Source organism: Heliangelus exortis, chromosome 2 (assembly GCF_036169615.1).
Source record: "Heliangelus exortis chromosome 2, bHelExo1.hap1, whole genome shotgun sequence".
NCBI classification, from domain to species: domain Eukaryota; kingdom Metazoa; phylum Chordata; class Aves; order Apodiformes; family Trochilidae; genus Heliangelus; species Heliangelus exortis.
The window spans coordinates 98201408-98218696 of NC_092423.1; the positions used below are offsets into that span (position 1 = coordinate 98201408).

Genomic DNA, 17289 nt, shown 5'->3' on the forward strand with positions numbered 1-17289 from the left:
CTTCTTCTAGGGCTTTGAGTGAATTGCGCAAATACCTTTGAAAGCTTTTAATTTCTGTGTGTTAAGAAGCAATAAGAGAAGAAAAAACAACCCCTGAGGAGTTCTGCTTCTTTCCCTTTTGCCACACAGGAGGAATCAGTGCACAAATCAGCAAGTAGCAGCAGCATCTCCCCCTCACAAGTGGAAGACCCCTCTCAAGAAGGCACCAGCAGCAGAAAGAGTGAGTTTTATTGAGAGAGCTCAGTGGCTGCTTTTACATACTTCTTTTGCCTTATGTTCTATGAACTTTGCCTGAAACTTTTATAAAAAGTTGAATGTTGTTAATGCATTAAGGCTCTAACACTGAACCTTAGGACCTTCTGAGCAGGTTGCATGTGACCAGCAATTGGAAGACACTATCCTCTGCTATATGTGGAGGCATATATATTTGTGAAATAGAAGGTGGTTTCATACTTGAATTTGATGTGGAACTGTAGAGGAGGTCACAAACCAGTGGGGCATAGTTTAGCCATTCACATCTGACAAAATAATTTGTTACTGCAGAAACACATTCTAACCTAAGACAAATTTAAATGTTTCCTGCATCTCCATCACCCTGGCAGTGAAAGTACTTGTTTGAAAGACACATAGCAATTACCAGTATTTCTTACAAGTGCTTAACTGCCAAGAGAGGAGGATTTATTCTTTTTGTTTTTCAGGCATGGTTAACATAGGCCTTTCTGTTAACAACGGGTTTTGTTTGCTTCAAAGTGTTCAGTTTCACTAGAAAGGTTTTGTAGCGAAATGTGTAACCTGTGCATGTGTTTTCTGTGCATGGTGGTAAATAAGTAGAATAAGCTAGTACCCCGAAACACCAAATTTATACAGGATGGTAACTGGGTGGCAGCATACCTATGTATGCTGGTTTTTATGAATATTCCTGTCCTCTCCATCTGGAGAACGTGGCTAATGTGATACCCATCTTGAAGATGCTCTGAATATGGGTATGTTACTTCAGCCATGAATAGTGGTAATTCTAGCAACTCAGTGGCTGGTTTTAGTAGTGAGCAAATTGAGCAATGTTACTCCAACAGTCTGTCTTATAAGAACTAATTCTTTTATACTGGTTGAATCTTTAGTGCCTCCAAAGTTCTTGCCCATATCATCTACGCCACAGCCTGAGAGACGGCAGCCGCCTCAGAGACGACACTCCATTGAAAAGGAAACACCAACCAATGTGAGACAGTTCTTACCACCTTCAAAACAGAGCTCCAGATCACTTGTAAGTGGAGTGGGTAGTAAGAGAGAGAAAAAGAGGCATGCTAAGAGTATAATGAAAATTCAAACTTGGCTTCACTGTGATTAGAACTTGACTCAAAGAAAACTCCCCAATTCAGAAACAGCTCTTGGCTTCTAAAGACGTTTTGAAATCAAGATTTGAACTTTGTCTCTCTAGCATATTCATCCAAAATTCCAGGTACAGGTGCCTCAGGAAACATTTGCACTTTGATTAAGACTCTGGGTAAAGCCATGTGTCTTGATTTTAATTCAGAATGTTACCAGAACAGATGAACTTCACCTGATCGATTTTTCATTTGAATGGAGACATTTCCAAAGCAGCGGGTCTATTTTGGGATTCGGGATAAATTTTGAGTTGTTGGAAGTTTTTTAGTTAATGGCAGAATGAATGGAATGGTTTCTTTTCTTCCCACCTTAAGAACTCGTGTGGTAGTGTGAAAACTCTTTCAGTAATCCAAATCAAGGTTTGTCTGTTGTTGCTTTGTTGAAGTTACTGAGGCAAAAACCTGTATTACTGCTTGAAAAGAAAGTACAGTACATTTGATCAATTAGCTTTAATTGAGAGCTGTTTTCCAACAGAGTTTAAACAGTGAAGGGTATGAAATCCTGGTTTGTTTATACTGACATACTGATTAGTGCTTTGTTATTTCATGCAAGATATGTTCCTTGTCTCTTTTCTTACCAGCAGGGTTTCAGAGTATGCCCCATGAAGTACCGGTGAATAAGAGAAATCAATAAGCACATCCTAGTTTTGAAAGGAAGGGAATACTCACTTGCCCTGTCTTGTAGTGCAGTGCAGTGGGCTTTTGAGAGTGTTTTTGTTGGCCCAAAAGATGATGGCTTGGATCCAAATCTGTTAGATGATCAGGTTGAACAGTAGCAAGAAAATAATTTCCAGATATTCCCACAACATGCTCCCTCCTCCTCTTTTTTGGAGGGTCTGCTGGACTTTGTTGATTATATCCTTCCAAGTAGAATGTAGTTTCTCATTCCAGGTGAAGGTCAGGTAATAAATAGCATGCTGATAAACACACAAGTTAGATTTCTTCTGCTAAAGTGAACTTGGAGAAAAAAGTATTGCACCAGAACCACACTGGGGGGTTTCTTCAGCATGCATTTGAAGACACTTTCATATAACATGGATTGCCCTGTCATGGCCTGCTGCACTTCCTATGTGAGGAAGCACAAGCTTTATTTTCTGATAGGCACAGAATCATTCACAGACATATTGTTTAAAGGGGGAGGGGGAGAAAGCATTATATTTTACACTGAGGCATTTATTCCATCACACTTGTAGTGTATCTAAGTATTTTCCATCATAATATTTATCTCATATATTTGAGGGGATCATGCAACATAAAAATGTTGTGTATGGGGCTGTTATTTTAAATAGGTCAACCCCTTTATTAAGACCAGTCAAGACCTTTTTGACCACATACATACTCTCCCTTAGTCAGTCTGTTCACTGACATATGCCTAGAAATATACAACAATTGCAGAAAAACAAATTCAACTATTCCGTTGCCTCTTAAAATACTATAAGGAAAAACCATTAGATAAGTCAGGCTAATGTGGGAATGCATGGGAAAGTTTCTACTAGGTTCTTTTGTGCTTTTTTGTTGTTGTTTTTTAATCTTTAGAGAACTAAACCACCTGGAGTGGTTTAGGCTGTGAAGTGAGAAAGCAGGAAAAATAGTAGGAAAATAATTTTCTATTAGTAAGAACCTATTTTGATGCCTAGAGAGCTAATTCTTTAACTTGGCAACAGTGCCCTCTAGGGTGTGAGAGGCGACTCCCACAATACTTTTGTTTTTAGTTTTGGCAGATGGTTTCTGATCTGCTGATGCTGGCCCAGTTCCATGCTTTGGCTTACTGCAAGTCTTTCCTTCCCTGGAGGGATGCCAGCTCCTTTCAGCGGCTGCACCAGATGCTGCATATGTAACATTGCTGTTCCCAGAGTGATCGCTGCTCAATAAGTGCAGAATATTATTTACTTTTTATTTGACTTCACACTTCTTCATCCCTTCCTCCAGGATTGATGGAGTTTCATTTCTTATCACCTGCTCCTGTGACCGCAGTTTCTCTCCAAGGTGAAAGAGGCCTCATCAATAAAATAGCCCTCAAAGCCAGTGAAAACAGGCAGGAGTTTGCTACAGTCTCTTAGCAGGATTAGCAAGGAACTGGTCTGTCTTGCATGCTAACGATGGTTTTGTGAACAGAGGCATCTCATCAGACAGAGGGAGTTAGACCCAAGCAGGTGGGGAAGGGAAGCAGAACTTGGAAAAATACCAAACAGTCCTTTTGATATGTCACCTTACCAGCACTACATGGCAAGGCAGGGCAGCTCAGTGATATTTTTGGGGGGATTGGGGTGTGGGGGGGTGTCAGCCCTGGTGGTGTGCTTGCTGTAGTGAGCTGATTTGGTGTATAATCAGTGAGATGAAGCCAGTGTCCTGAGATGTACGTGTGGATTCCTTTGTAGTTCATTTGCTTTTTTTTTTAATTGCTATTATTCTCATTATTTTTTCATGACCCAGAGGACCAAAGCTGATGGTTTCATTTATACACAGCATTTGCTTCTCTGCTTCATATCTATTGTTCAGGTTCCTAGGATAACCAGTTTATTTCCAAGGATGACTTTCAGACCACTTTTTTCAACCATGCAAACAGCTGCTCTGCTCAGCTCTCATCCCGTTGAAGCAGCCTTGTGTGGGGTGGCAGGGGCTATGTACTATCTCTGTGAGAGAGCTTTTGCCAGCAGGTGGAAACCCACAAAGGTTTGCCTCTTTTTGCTGGCTTTGGAAATCACCTTCACCAGCATGTTCCCTCCTAGGGGAGCACTTCCTAAGCTGTGGCAAGAATTAAAGCTTAGGCTGGGACATTGCACCTGATTGACGTTGATTTCGATGTGTGTAGGATATTTGTGTGTCTTCAATCACCTCACTGGGAAAAGAAATCAGTTCTGAAAGGACAGCAAACTAAAAATGCAACATCACAGGATTATCAATGGGACATAACCTAAACGTTACAGCACATGAAGATCCTGCACCAAAATCCAGCTAAAGTATTGTAATCTTTGGACTATGTTGAAAAAAAATATAAGGTTTTATGTTTCTACCACGATACACTATGCAGAATGGAAGGGCTTTGGCAATCTGTTTTACTTGGAAACCTACATATTGTTTTGGTCCTCAGCACACTTATGTATCAGAACTTGCAGAATTACCAATAGGTATGTACCAGGGAAGGCAAATCCACTCAAAAGAAAAACTAATTAATCTACCCCTATATAGAACTGAACATGAATAATTCAATTTTTTTCCTTCTTTTTCTTGTGCCAGCCACTGAGTGAAAGTGTGAAACATGCTGCAGGAGAGCTTATAGCTGAGATATTCATCTGAATTCTTAGAAACTTTCAGTCTACAAAAGCAATGAGAGTTTAAAGTGGTTGTGAAATGTGAGTTGCAAAATTGAGAAGCAAATCTGGCACTTGTTCATATTGCAATTTACTAGTGCAGCTCATTTAAATGCCTAGTGGCATCTTTTGATGAGAAATTTTACAAGAATATATTAGTGTAAAAATGTGTTAGTCATAAGGGCCCACTAGGTGTGTGCATGCATATGAGAATTACCTAGAAACCACTTTATTTCACAATATGGACACATTATGGACAACTTGCTTTTCCTGGTTAAAAACCCCCCCAAACATATATGCACTTTAAGCTATCACGTTATACATAAGATGATTGCATAGTCAAAGCATTAAGGCAGTTCTCATGAGGATCATAAAAACTTCACGTTCAAAATAGGTTTTTTAAGTAAGATATTAATAGGTTTTTTAAGTAAGATATTTTTCCCCTTTAAAAGTAAGAATACTGACCTGTCTTTAATATTAAAATGAACATTGAGTACAACTCCAGAAAATTAAGACCATTCAAAGCATGTTTTGTATTCAGTAGGTTCTGCTTTATTTAAGTGTCATGGAGAGCCGAATTTCTCTCACTTGGAGCTGCCTAATTTAGGCCCAGATTATTGTTGGAAGCTTGAGCAATAATTCCAAAGCATTATTGTTTTATGAAGTTTAGTCAGCGCGTAGTGTAATTTTAATTAATTTCAATGCCTTAGAGCTAGTGTTGAAACAAAAGATTTTCTTGTGCACTTATTTCTATACCAAAAAGGGAAAAAAAGAAAATCAAGCCATTTTCTGAAACCAGCATAATATTTATCTTTCACTTAATGTTGCATTAACATTTTGTTGTCCTTGTGTAATCTCTGGAATTAAAACATTAGCATTTAAAGATGTGAACATTTTCTATGTTTCCCCTGTTGCCTGGTAGCTGTTTCTATTTGCTTTTAGCAAGAACCCTTTTCGATTGGTACAACAACAGGCCCACATGTTCCCCTAGCACTTGCTCCACACCTATAGCAGACCCACAGACTTCCTTCAGAGGAGGAATATTCCCTTACATCATCGTTCTGTAAATTAAAGGATTGGGCGTTCATGAGGGGGAAGGAAGAGCTTCAAGTAAGAAACTTATTTCTAAAGGACTTAAGCTCTGATTGATTACGAGCATTCAGGCAGCCTCATTCAGTTTCTCTCAGACTCCCACGATGCAGAATTGAGGGGTTTGCTGGCATTGTGTGTGTCCTGCTTTCCCACCCACCTCCTCACCCATCTCGCCCCAGCCCTCGGCCGTGCCTTCTCCATAGCGAGGCAGCTGCTGTGGGAAGAACCCAGAGTGAAACACTGAGAGCTGCCCCTTAGCTGTCAAGCTGTTATTTTCTTCTGGCTGTGCAGTTTTACACCTCAGAGCAAACTGAGGCTTCCTTTGATGTAATATGTTCTTTCCAGAAATCCAGTGTTTCTCTGCCCCAAAGGTTTAGCTGGCAAATCTAACTAAGTTAATTCAATTCTAGTCTTTTGTGGGGTATCTTAAACAGAGTGAAGTTTCTTTGTGTTCCCTTTCTAGATAGGTAAGACAACAGTTTTTAAAAATGTGGTGGTTCCTAAATGCTAATGTTTGCCAGGTCTGCAACGTAGAAAGATTTTCTTTTTAATCTAATGGAAAGACAGAACAGACCTCTTGAGTGCCTGGAAAGGGAGCATTTCACTGCCAATCCGATTCATCACTTCAATTTGTAAACGAGATTCCTAAAGTGTCAGCCACGGCTTTGTGTTTGCAGGAGGAATTTCCTTCATTTATTCAAAGAGCATTACGTGTCATTGTCATTACCACACAGTAGCCCCTCTGGGCTGACTGAAAAGGTTCACTAAGCATAAAGCAATGGAAGTTCCCACAGAGGTTTCTGTCTTTCTGTTGGAAATGTATAATCAGCTACAGGGCTGGATTACAAATTGGGTTGGGGCTTTTTATTCTCTGGTACCAAATTCAGGAGCTCTCCACTCAATATTCTCCTAAATGCTGATGCAAAATTTTAGAAGTGAAAAGTTGTGTTGTTAGTCTCTGTTTCAGTCTCTGCTATTAATAATGCAACACTGGGTAACCAGTTTGCTTGCTTCCTATTTGAAGATTGTGCTGTAAAGCTTAAATTGCTGCTGTTGATTTCCAGGGGCAGAAAGAACAACATTTCTGTCTCAACTGCTTTGAGTTTTTGTAGTCTTGCTGGAATTGTGATCATATGAGCACTAAGATGTGGTACCACTGAATAAAAACTGCTAGAATGGGCTACTAACAAATTTCCTTGGCCACTCTGGGCACCACAAAGTCTCAGAGATATTGTGTGTTTTCAAACAATATACTTTATAGTGATACCGTCTGCCAAACTACCTGTTCCCTCCCAAATTATAAACCTGAACCTTGATTGGTTTGAAACAAGTCTGTAATAAAAGACAAACAGAGAGTAAGGGTCAAGTGGTTTGAGGGGGAAAGATGAAGAAAACTGTCATTGTTGTGAAGGCTGAACATCAGATCATTTAGATCACATTTACACAGTCTCCAACCATTTGAAACTCATGTGATGCCCGTGAATGAGCCAGTGCTATTCCAGTTTGAAGGGAGAAACCCTCCTGTTTCTGGAATTACTAACCAGGTGGCTGGTTGTCTAGGTTGAAGTCTGGAAGAAGCCATTTGGCTTGGAACTAATATGGGTTTTTTGGCTTCCAGGAGGAGTTCTGCTACCCGGTGGAATGTCTGGCTCTGACAGTGGAGGAAGTCATGCACATCCGTCAGGTGCTGGTGAAGGCAGAGCTGGAAAAGTACCAGCAATATAAAGATGTCTACACTGCTCTCAAGAAAGGAAAGGTAGGACTGAGTCTGTGGAGGTTCTTAAAGCTTACTGAGTGAGGCCAGTTGCTCAAGCCTCCCATTAACACATTTGTTTCTTACCCTGGACTGGAGAAAAAGAAGGAATATCCACCAGGCTCCCCCTAAATGTATAACATCCAGGTCAACTTCCTTGAATGATGTGCAAAACATCAAAACTTTTCATGGAAACACCTTATTTGTTTAGATTGTATGTAAAAATACAGTAGTGTTTGCAATTACCAGAGCTTAATCTGTGTGTGTATGTTTTAAAATTTATTAACTAAAACGGTTTCTGTCCGTGTGCCTTCCGCAGTATTGCTCAGCATTTCTTTTCCAGAAAATAGAATTGCAGCTAGCAGCAGGAAATTACAACAGGTTTTTTATATAAATCCTCACTAAAAAGCAAAGAGGGAATGAAAGCCTTTGGAGAAGTCAGACATGTGACACCAGGAGGAGGTTTAGCATTACAGAACCTATTAATTAACATATTTTTTTCTGTGAAGCACAGGTTGGGAATTGGTATTTACCAGTATCCTTTTTTCCCACTTTTGATTTCTGTTTCTTTAACACCTCCAACAAGTGTACTTTAACTATACAACGTACTTTGAAGACAGGCCTACCCATGTCTATTATGCAGATTTGTTTAAAGTTTTTAATACATTTAAGGCTGAGGGACAAGAATCTTAAAATGTAATTTATTAAATTCAGCTGGTTTGTATTGTGATGATATATAAAACTTAGTAATGAGCTTTTATACAATCTCCAAGTAAGTTGGTGCTTTAATTAACTTCATATTAAAATTGTTCGCTTTTATTTCTAATGAAATTTATCTGGCCTCACCTGAGTCTTAGGATCTCAATATGACATCTTTTATTTGACTGCAAATTTTTTAATTGCTCAATGCCTTTCCTTTCTAGAAATGTTCCTAACATGTGATCCCTACCTCCTGTGCATAAACTGAATAGATTGGATTTTTTATCCCACTATAAAGCAGGTTTTCCTCAAGCTCTTTCTTGTGCCTCTTCTAATTTCCAAAAATGTAAGATTGGAAGAAAATAATCAAGTGTTACCACAAGCAAAAACTGTACATCCCAGAACCTGACCCAGGTGGTTAGGAACGATTTCCAGCCTAAATTTATTCATGGCTGAATTTATGCCTATTTGTTCTTGTGTTCTTCAGTGTAAATTACTCCTCCTTACTGCTGGTGCTCTCACTTGCCTGTTGCTTTTTTGTACAGTAGTGATACAAACACCAGTGACAAAATGAAAATAAGTTCATAATTACTTGGCAAGTATTTAATTTTGGTAAAAAACTAAAAAGTATTTCTAGATATATAAAAATAGAATTCTGGACCATTCTTTTCAGTATCATCTTTGAAGTATGGACCCCATCACTGGGGGTCTGCAGCTGCAGCTGCAGTCTCACTGATGGCAAATGACTGATGAATTAATTTTTGTGCCTAACATTGTGAACTCCTCTGTTCTTTTAGCTCTGCTTTTGCTGTCGAACAAGAAGATTTTCTTTCTTTACCTGGTCTTACACTTGTCAGTTCTGTAAAAGGTAAGTATTTAATATCTGTTAATAATTGAGTATCATTTCAGAGTGAAAAATACAGATTTATACATTAGAAACAGCCAGATGTTTCTGCTGCATACTGTTGATTGTTTTCATATCTGTGAGACACTTTTATGTTCATGGGAGAGTGGGATGGAATTTATTCAGGCTCTTCAATCAACACTTCTGTAATCTCAATTATTGGGTCAAACATTTCAAGACAATTTACCTTTTGGATTATTTTGGAGTATTGGTGGAGGAGGGGGGAACAGGAGTCATTTGCAAACAAAATGAAAAATTTTAAGTTGAACAGTGAGACAATAAGTCTGGAGATCTATGGAATCACTGATTTATTGTGTCAACAAAGGAGATTGCTTTAGGGAAAAAACAGCCATTTTTTTTCCTATTTCTTAATTTACCTGCAGTTTTTGTTTAACTTTTCTCCTTGCTTTTGGCTTCATGTTCAGATTGAAGTTATTACATTAAGACGCTTTAAAAATAAAAATGTTTGTTTAAGGGGATGGAGGAGGATTTTAACTCCTGAAAACATCTATCCCTTATTCTTGACTTAAGTGTAATTTTGCTCAATGAAATGATTCTTGCTCTTTTTTTTTTTTTTTTTTTTTTACACAGGCCTGTGTGCTCACAGTGTTGCAAAAAAGTAAGTAAATAAACTTACAATTGTACCCTTTCTAAAGAGGTGTAATCTTTGTAATGATACTGCATGTTCTTTCTGCTGTTCTCAACAGATGAGGTTGCCATCAAAGCCATATTCTACTCTCCCTATCTTCTCACTGGGACCTTCAACCTTGCAAAAAGGGGAAAGTTTTATGAGGCCAGAGAAGCCCTCTACCAGTCACCACCGGTCCCTGCGGAGCATGTCCAGGTGAGGAAGACCCCTAGCTCATGTGTGTCTATGGAAGTGTTTCCAAAATGTTTCCTCTTAATTATGTTTCCTCTATCAAGCATTAATTACTGTCTGTTGTTTTGTAGTTGTCAGCGTTTCTAATGTTTGTGGTAGCTTTTCTGGAGCCTGAAAATGTAGTTCTGTTCCACTCATTGCTTTGGTTTTCAGAACCAGCCATACTAACAGTATGTCTTAAGCCCACCTGTATTTTTCTGATAAGAGTAGACTCTTCAGAGATAAATCTCACAGCCTAGAATCATTCACTGAGTAGGAATTCAATGATGCCTTGCACAGATTATCTTTTTTTTTTCCAAAAAATTTTTCTAATTTGCACCATTTTTTTCACTTTGACATTATCATAGCCTACTGTGTTACACAAGTTACACACAGATGGTTGTCAAATCTAATTTGAAAAATTTAACATAAAAGAAATGTTCGTTTTTTGAGATAATTATTCAGTATAAACCCTTTGCATAAATCACTAGTGCTATGGTGCTGTGTCAAATTAGCCAAACTCATAATCTGTTTATAGTTATTAAGAAGATTGGTTTTATCAAGGTAAGTGTCACAGATACCCTCATTTAGTGACCCTGCAATCCTGTCAAACCAGGCAGAAGCTTTATGGTCTCCTGGGACAGGAGAAAGAAAAATTTCAATCAGGATGCTTCTGCTGTGCTGTTTCCAGAAGACATCCCTTGGGGCCGCTGCCACGCTGCTAAATAATTGACGGGTCCTGCTGCTTTGCTTTTCAGGTTGGCCTCAAGGTCCAAATCCATGGATAAGTCACATGAAGAATTTCCCAAAGAATTAATGGAGGACTGGAGCACGATGGAAGTGTGTGTGGACTGCAAGAAGTTTATTTCAGAAATCATCAATTCCAGCCGGCGCAGCCTGACTCTGGCCAACAAGCGGGCGAGGTTAAAAAGGAAAACGCAGTCCTTCTACATGGCATCACCAGGAACGTCTGAATACTGCCCCTCTGAAAGGACTATCAATGAGATCTGAGCTGTGTGCCTTTTCCTTTGCTTCCGTCTTCATGAAGTCATCATCCATGAGCAAAGTCCTTGAACCAGGATTATCATTCCCTTGCATTAGGGCACAGGATTTCCTGCCCCGGCGCTCCCCAGGGACGCGGGGTGCCGGGCTCAGATTTGTGCAGGACGATGCGCAACGGGTCAGCTGTTCACACTGAAAGAAAATCAATAGTTTGAAATCGTTGCCTCTTTTGTATGTGTGTGTTGAAACTAGAAAGCCTTTTCTTGCTTTCGGTCTCTTTGTTTGTTTTGTTTTTTTTTTAATCATGCTTTAAATCATGTTTCAGGAGATGAGCTGAAAACGTAGTTTTCGTGGAGAACCAAATCTAACAAAGTGTCGGTGTTAGCACTGTAGCAAACAGCAAGTCATAGTGGCATTACCACCCTAGTAATGCTCACATCCTAGTTGAAACAGCAGAGGGTCATATTCCACACCTGACACACAATGTGAGCAACTGTAGTCAAAACCATCTTTCTTTGAACCATTTTGGTTGCTCTGAGATCAGGGTTCAGCATGGGACTCTACAGTGTCCTCTGGGAAAATCTGGGATGAAGCTCTTTGCATGTCTGGTTTGCCATTCCCCCTGAGCTGCTGTACTTTTTTAAGCCTTAGTGTACTTCTAAGTCTCTCCTGAGCTGGTTTTAGTAATTTACTTTCTATCTTGAATGTATGATAATGACTACTAGTAGCAGTGAATTTTAGTAGTAGACAGAGTTGTACAGTTTATGGGGAGGATGGGAAATAAGGGAGGCTTCTAATTTTAACTGAATACCTGTAAAATTGTTCTCGTGGTTACTCAGAGAATGGTGGGTAAGGTGTACATTTGTATTATAATGGAGCACACAAATACTGCTATAGTTATGTCTGTCAGCATATCTACTGATAACCCCATTTTTTCTGGGGTTTGTAACTTGGCTGTAAAAATTTGTGTTCTGCTGAAATTTGGGACAGTGCTGTCTCAGATTGGGAGCAATCTCTTTTTTTTCCCTTTCATCTGTTTTCATTCGTTTTCCCTTTTTAATTCTCTTATGAAAGAGTGCTAGGCTAATAATTTAGGTGTTCCAACAATGTTATGTTAACTGACATCTCATGCTTTTTTGCACTTTTTTAGATGATCAAAATACTTTTTTTTTTTCAATTCAGGCATAGCCAGACTTTAATCAACAATTTGGGGCCAGGTAATTTTGGTATTTAAAAACAAGCTTACGTAGCCAAGTTATTAATACTTGAAAATCAACTACTGTAACTTTTTCATAAATTTTTTAATACCCTGAGGCATATTTAATATCTATATAGCAGTGTATTATAGAATGACATAGCAGAAAAGTTTCAGATCTATTTATTAACATTTCTATACTTGGGATTAATGAGAGATACCTCAGAACTGCTCCAGAGTAGCTGGGACTGGATTTCTATAACACAACTTTAAAGATGTGTTAATCAAAACAGATTCTCCCATCCAAATATCATGCATTGAAAAGCCCCAGACAAGGCAGACTTCATTGCCAGCCCTGGTAAGGGACGGTGTGGAGGCTGTGGGGCCCCAGGGGTGGTTGGCACCCATTCAGCCACTGGGCTCCCAGTCCCACTGCTGGCTGCCTGCTGCTGCCCAGGGGAACAAGGCTTCCCCTTCAAAGTGTTTTTTGCATGTTACATTGCAGCCTTTGGAGCAGCCACTCATATCTTTTATGTTAATTTGACAAGCACATGTCAAAGTCTCCTTAAACATTCCATCCATCCTTATTTTTATTTGAAGTTCCCCCTGGAAAAGATGAATTTTTGCATATGCAGGGCTTATTGAAATAATGTTTTTAATTTTTTTTTTCTGAACCAATGCAAACAGGAAAAGCAGGGCTTGAGGCTAACTCTCCCTTGTAGCTGACCCATGTAAGGTCAGCTGTCATGGCCCTCAGGGTGCCTCTGGAAGCACCTGGAGTACTGGGATGAGATAAGGATGTAGGGTTGCAGGAGGTGAGCAGTACAGGCAGATTGGTTTGGAAGGTTTTTTTGCTGCTGGAAGGGTCTCCTGATCTCGGTCACATCAGCACTTTTTCTTGTTTCTGTGCCAAAACCAGGCTGTGTGCTTGCTGCACAGTGCATCAGGAAAACTAGATGGAAAGGAATGCATGAAATCTCACTTTGCATCTCCCCAGTTGTTGCTCTTATAATTTTCTCCTGGAAGTGCCCCGGCCACGTGTTAAAATCGCTCAATTCTCTGCTTGCAGTTCCTCTCCCCTGGCAGCCTCAAACCCCCGAGGTGCAGGGTACCCAGCACATTTATTTTCCCCTTTGAGAGGAATGTAGGACACTGCAGAGCAGGCAGGATCAAGGACTAAGTAAATCCTGGCTGTGCAAAGGGAATTGAGTCCCCTTGCAGCAAGTCTGCAGCATCCGCAGTATCCAGGGTGGCCAAAGCCTCGGGGTCCGTCTTTGCCCTCCTGGGATGCCCAAGAGCCCTTGGCTCTGGCCAGGCTCTGCTGCACTGGGCAGGGCACAAACCCAGGCAGTGCAGTGGATGAACAAGCTGCTTTATGTTGCTCACACAGCCGTGGGGCAGGGCACAGATTCACCTGGAAAAAAAATCCTTCGGGCTGCTGACACACGTTGGGGCAAGCTCCAGAAAAACGTGGTGCTGCCTCCCCGCTTCCCTCCCATCCCTTCCTCTCTGCCACAGCTACTCCACATTATCCTGGCATCTCATTCTGCAAAGGAAACAGCAGTGGGCCAGTTGCCACGCAGAGCCTGAAGGAGCTCCCTCGCCTGCCTCTCTGCAGAGGGGGCTATTTTTAGCTTTCCATCTCACTGCTTGCACCAGCATCCCAAATCCACTGCAGCCATTTGCCAGCGTACCCTGCGGGGCTGCCCTGCACGTCCTGTTTACAGTCTGAGCTTCACATTAGCGTCAAGAGGATGAAATCAGAAGCTTGTAAATATGTGTAATATATTTATTAATATTTTAGAAAGTCTCCATCGATCATGCAGTGGGGATTGGCTTTCCCATGATGTTTTAAAATGGAAATGAGTCTTATTTATATAAGTGTGTTGGCTATTATGTCTATTAGCATTAATGCTTTCGGTCCCCTAAATACAGGTTGCACTCCATAGGCATTTTACAGTGAAAAGAATGCAGGACTAGCACAGTGAGCTCTCTTCCATGAAATTTAAAGTCTTTTCATTTTATTTTTTTCCCTTTCATTAATATGGCCAAGGTCTGTTTAAATACATCATAGGAGACCAAAGGAGTTAAAAATGCCACTGGCAGCATCCATCTTGTTGGTTTGTATGTGAACCCAATTGTGGAGAATTCAAACCCAGCTCTGCCTCACAGTGACAATGGAGAAAGCAAGAAGGGCTTTGCTGCAGCTCTCAAACCTGACCTTTCAAATAGTCACGGTGACAATAGTGCTCTTGGGGTTTGTTTTTTGTTTTCTTCCTGTTCCCTATTACTTCCTATATACAGGGAGGGGTGTTACCTGGCAAAAATAAAATGCCTTTCCATTATAGCCCTTGTCTCTGTTAATTATTCATGTGGAAGCTCATTTAAAGGTTCTCTGTCTCTCTTTTTCATGCTTTTTTTAGTTTTGTAAGAGCAGCCAGATGCTTCTTTTGGCAAAGAATTGTTAACGAAAATGATTGAATAACAGCTGATCACCAGCCAGGCTGCATGAAGGAATTGAAACGTGTCAGAGTACTCTTAGAATAGCAATAAAACTGCTTGTGTAACCCCAGTGATGTGATGAGCACGTAGTGATCATTTCCAGCCAACTTCCCTCTATTACCAATGTGTCACTGCTTCCAGCACTGGCAGTCTGTAAGCCAAGGTGTGCTTGTCCTGCATGGCATACAGGCTTTGGGAAATCTCCATCCCTCACCTTTGGGAGAGAAATGCTGGCAATCTTTTGAAGAGGTGTTCAAATTACTGTTTTTAGTTTTAAAACCAGAAGCAGAGAGAACATTTTAATCACAACTGTTATATTATTCTCACATCTCTTTCAAGCTCCCCTTTTTCCCCAAGCAAGTTCAGCATCAGCTTCCATGGCTAGTTTTGGGCTGCATGCTGTACAGATTAAGAAACTAATTTGAAAGCTCCAAATTTAGCCTCCTGATTGCTACTTTCATGCTTTACCTCATCCAGCAGCTCTGTACATCTTTTAGGAATGTCTTAGGAGCTCAGCCTCATCTGTGAAGCAGTGACAGCACACAGCATGAAGGAACAGTGCTGTGACTGTGCTCCAGTGGTACAGCATATGGATTATGTTAAATCACCATAAAATTTTATAGTAGTCCCCATGTTGATAACTTGGAGCTGCTCTGGTTTGTTTCCTGATTTGTGTGTATTTATCTTCAGGCTAATCTGAGAATGTTTATGAATGTTGATCCCATCTATAAAGATCTCTTTTCTTGTTTCTGTCTGATTTTTACTACTGTTTCAGATTTTTCGCATGCCTGGAATTACTATTCACCAGAATTCCCTGCTAGGAGAACCACCAGAGAGAGGCATTAGGTCGTTCTGACATGATATACAAGGACACAGACCCTGTTTCCTGACACAATTCCCTAAGTTCATGAGCGTTGTCCTCAGAGCAGCTCCTGTGGGGTGTGTGGTGCCAGATCCTCTGTACCAGGATGGGTGCTGAGTGGCACCCACAAGCTCCAGCAGCCCGGAGCAGAGGGAGCCCGTGGCCCTCCCTGCTTTCTCAGCTTGACATTGAAAAATCCCAGAGCTGCTCTTGTTGCTCAGTTTCCCTTACCCAAGCTGTGTGTCTGCCTGTGGCCCAGGGGCCCCCCTGCAAACAAATGAGGCTACAAAGTGGTTAACAGCTGCTTGGAGAATTTTGAGAGCTTCTGATAAGGAGATGAGGGTGTCAGGAGATAATAGGGCCACACTCTGCAAGTTTCTATCAGCTTCTGGCACTTAAAAACAATTAACACCACTTCCAGGTGCACTGAATTCCAGACAGTTGAAAATTCACAGGACTTTGACAAACCAAATTTTCCCATGGTTGTCCACACTCAACAGACATCATAGGGCATCATCAGGAGATGGAGCTAAACAGTTACCAAGTAGACAGCAAATTTTATGTGGTAGTGGCTTTTCTTGATTATTGGCACTAAACTGCAATTCATTAACTTTTCTGTTTCTCCTCTTGGGCTGTTTTGCAGTGGCAGTGCCTGGCTGTGCTGAGCAGCAGACACACAGCTGGGCTGGGCTCTGTGTCCTGAAATAATGAGAGATGCTGCTGCAGTCTGCAAAGGTTTTAAACTCAGCTTTTGCAGACCAGTTGGAGAAGAACCAATTTTATTAGCTAATAAAAAAAATACACTTTTTAAGCAGATAGTCTTGCAAGGTGCCAAGTTACTTAATGTACAGTCACAGCTGGAAAAGACCTACTCAATCATTAACCAATCTGATTTTTAAAAAAACCCTGCAATTCCAAAAAAAGTGAGCATCCAATACGAAAAAAAAAAAACAAAAAAAGATTCTTGGTGCCTCCTTTGCAGTTGCAGTGTTTACAGTAAGCTACAGGTCCTCCTTGTGTTTCTCTAACCAGTCAGGTCAGTGTTGGATTGCAGGAGCCAGCAATGTTCCAGCTTTTGCAGGACAGGCTGTGGGCCAAACAATGCAGTGGAATTGTTAAATTGGATTTCAGGGGGCTGTTAAATGTAGAATTAAATGACATGGACATGAGTTGATGCAACTTCTGCAGAAATTTGACTTCCAAAGTTTGGTGGAAATAAGCACCAATTGAGGTTATGTGTGTGTGTGTATAGAGAAGCTGCATTCTCATGGCCCAGCATATGGGACAGGTGGAAGGCAAAGCCCAGCTTTGGCTCAGACATTTGAGATGGGCACTTTCCTATTGAAGGGACTGGTGGTTACAATTACCTGTAACTTTTAGAAAGCAAAACAAAGCTACAGTGAGTGTATCAGAGCTGTATTTCTGTTAAAGCTGGTTCCTCCCTCCCCAGCGCCCCCTTTTAATAAAGGAAAGCAAAGAAAATCCCGAACAGAAGATGCACTTTTTGGACATTAACAGGTCTAAAGCACAAACCCTTCTCCTTTGAACTTCCCCTGCTTCTCTGCTGTCACTGTGTATGTGCTGTCTGTGCAGCTTCAGGTACAGCCAGGGCATCAGCTCTAACAGAGAAAGGCAATAGAATTGTCTTCTGCTTGTTTTCATGTTATGTGGTACTGAAATGCAATTTCTTGTTTATGCATTACTAATAAAAAGTTCTTTAAAATGGCA

At 40.6% G+C, this 17289-nt stretch overlaps 1 protein-coding gene across 4 annotated transcripts in view; it reads left to right on the forward strand.

The window, feature by feature from the left end:
• Positions 1 to 17289, forward strand: part of SPIRE1 (spire type actin nucleation factor 1) — a 135230-nt gene extending 117941 nt beyond the window's left edge. For 2 of the 4 annotated variants that reach the window (XM_071737104.1, XM_071737105.1), the window contains 8 exons: positions 130 to 220; positions 1119 to 1261; positions 3882 to 4055; positions 7404 to 7541; positions 9035 to 9105; positions 9733 to 9760; positions 9849 to 9985; positions 10759 to 17289. In XM_071737104.1, the coding sequence (XP_071593205.1) occupies positions 130 to 220; positions 1119 to 1261; positions 3882 to 4055; positions 7404 to 7541; positions 9035 to 9105; positions 9733 to 9760; positions 9849 to 9985; positions 10759 to 11011 (1035 nt within the window). In that variant the 3' untranslated portion in view covers positions 11012 to 17289. The remainder of the gene's footprint in view (positions 1 to 129; positions 221 to 1118; positions 1262 to 3881; positions 4056 to 7403; positions 7542 to 9034; positions 9106 to 9732; positions 9761 to 9848; positions 9986 to 10758) is intronic. The other 2 variants (XM_071737106.1, XM_071737107.1) reach the window with 1 other exon arrangement.